This window comes from Monopterus albus, unplaced genomic scaffold (assembly GCF_001952655.1).
Source record: "Monopterus albus unplaced genomic scaffold, M_albus_1.0 scaffold36.1, whole genome shotgun sequence".
NCBI classification, from domain to species: Eukaryota; Metazoa; Chordata; class Actinopteri; order Synbranchiformes; family Synbranchidae; genus Monopterus; species Monopterus albus.
In genome coordinates, this window is record NW_018127916.1 from 1,893,834 (window position 1) to 1,894,413 (window position 580).

Here is a 580-nt window from a genome sequence, read left to right on the forward strand (position 1 = left end):
GTTGAAAATGACAAAAATCAACCGTATCTGATAATGGTCTTACAAAAGGTCAAGGCTGGCATCCACAGCGTTGTCCAGGGTCAGCATCTTTCCACTTTCCAAAGAACATTTGCTCATAGGCATGAGGTGGACAAAAAATCTGACAACAAAAACATGTTATTAAAAAAACAAAGTATAATAACATTGTTTGAAGTTAGGCTTATAAATGGATCTATATTTTGCTATCTTATTTAGATACAAGCTAAAGCTGTCTAGTACAGTCCTGCAATAAATCTAACTTCATGAAGCTGCTGTTGAACTATGCTGCTACAGTGAGGAACAGAAGTATTTGAACACCCTGCGATTTTGCAAGTTCTCCCAATTAGACATCATGGATGGGTCTGACATTCACATTGTAGGTGCATACCCGCTCTGAGAGACAGAATAAAAAAAAAAATTCAGGAAATCACATTGTATGATTTTTAAAGAATTTATTTGTCTTGCACTGCTGAACATAAGTATTTGAACACCTGAGAAAATCAGTGTTAATATTTGGTACAGAAACCTTTGTTTGCAATTACAGAGGTCAAACGTTTCCTGT

The 580-nt window shown here is 35.7% G+C and overlaps 1 protein-coding gene across 5 annotated transcripts in view; it reads right to left on the reverse strand.

Moving 5' to 3' along the window:
- LOC109958978 (N-acetyllactosaminide alpha-1,3-galactosyltransferase-like) overlaps positions 1–580 on the reverse strand; it is a 14,464-nt gene that overhangs the window by 4,759 nt on the left and 9,125 nt on the right. For all 5 annotated transcript variants that reach the window (XM_020597987.1, XM_020597986.1, XM_020597988.1 and 2 more), the window contains one exon: positions 44–139. In XM_020597987.1, the coding sequence (XP_020453643.1) occupies positions 44–139 (96 nt within the window). The remainder of the gene's footprint in view (positions 1–43; positions 140–580) is intronic.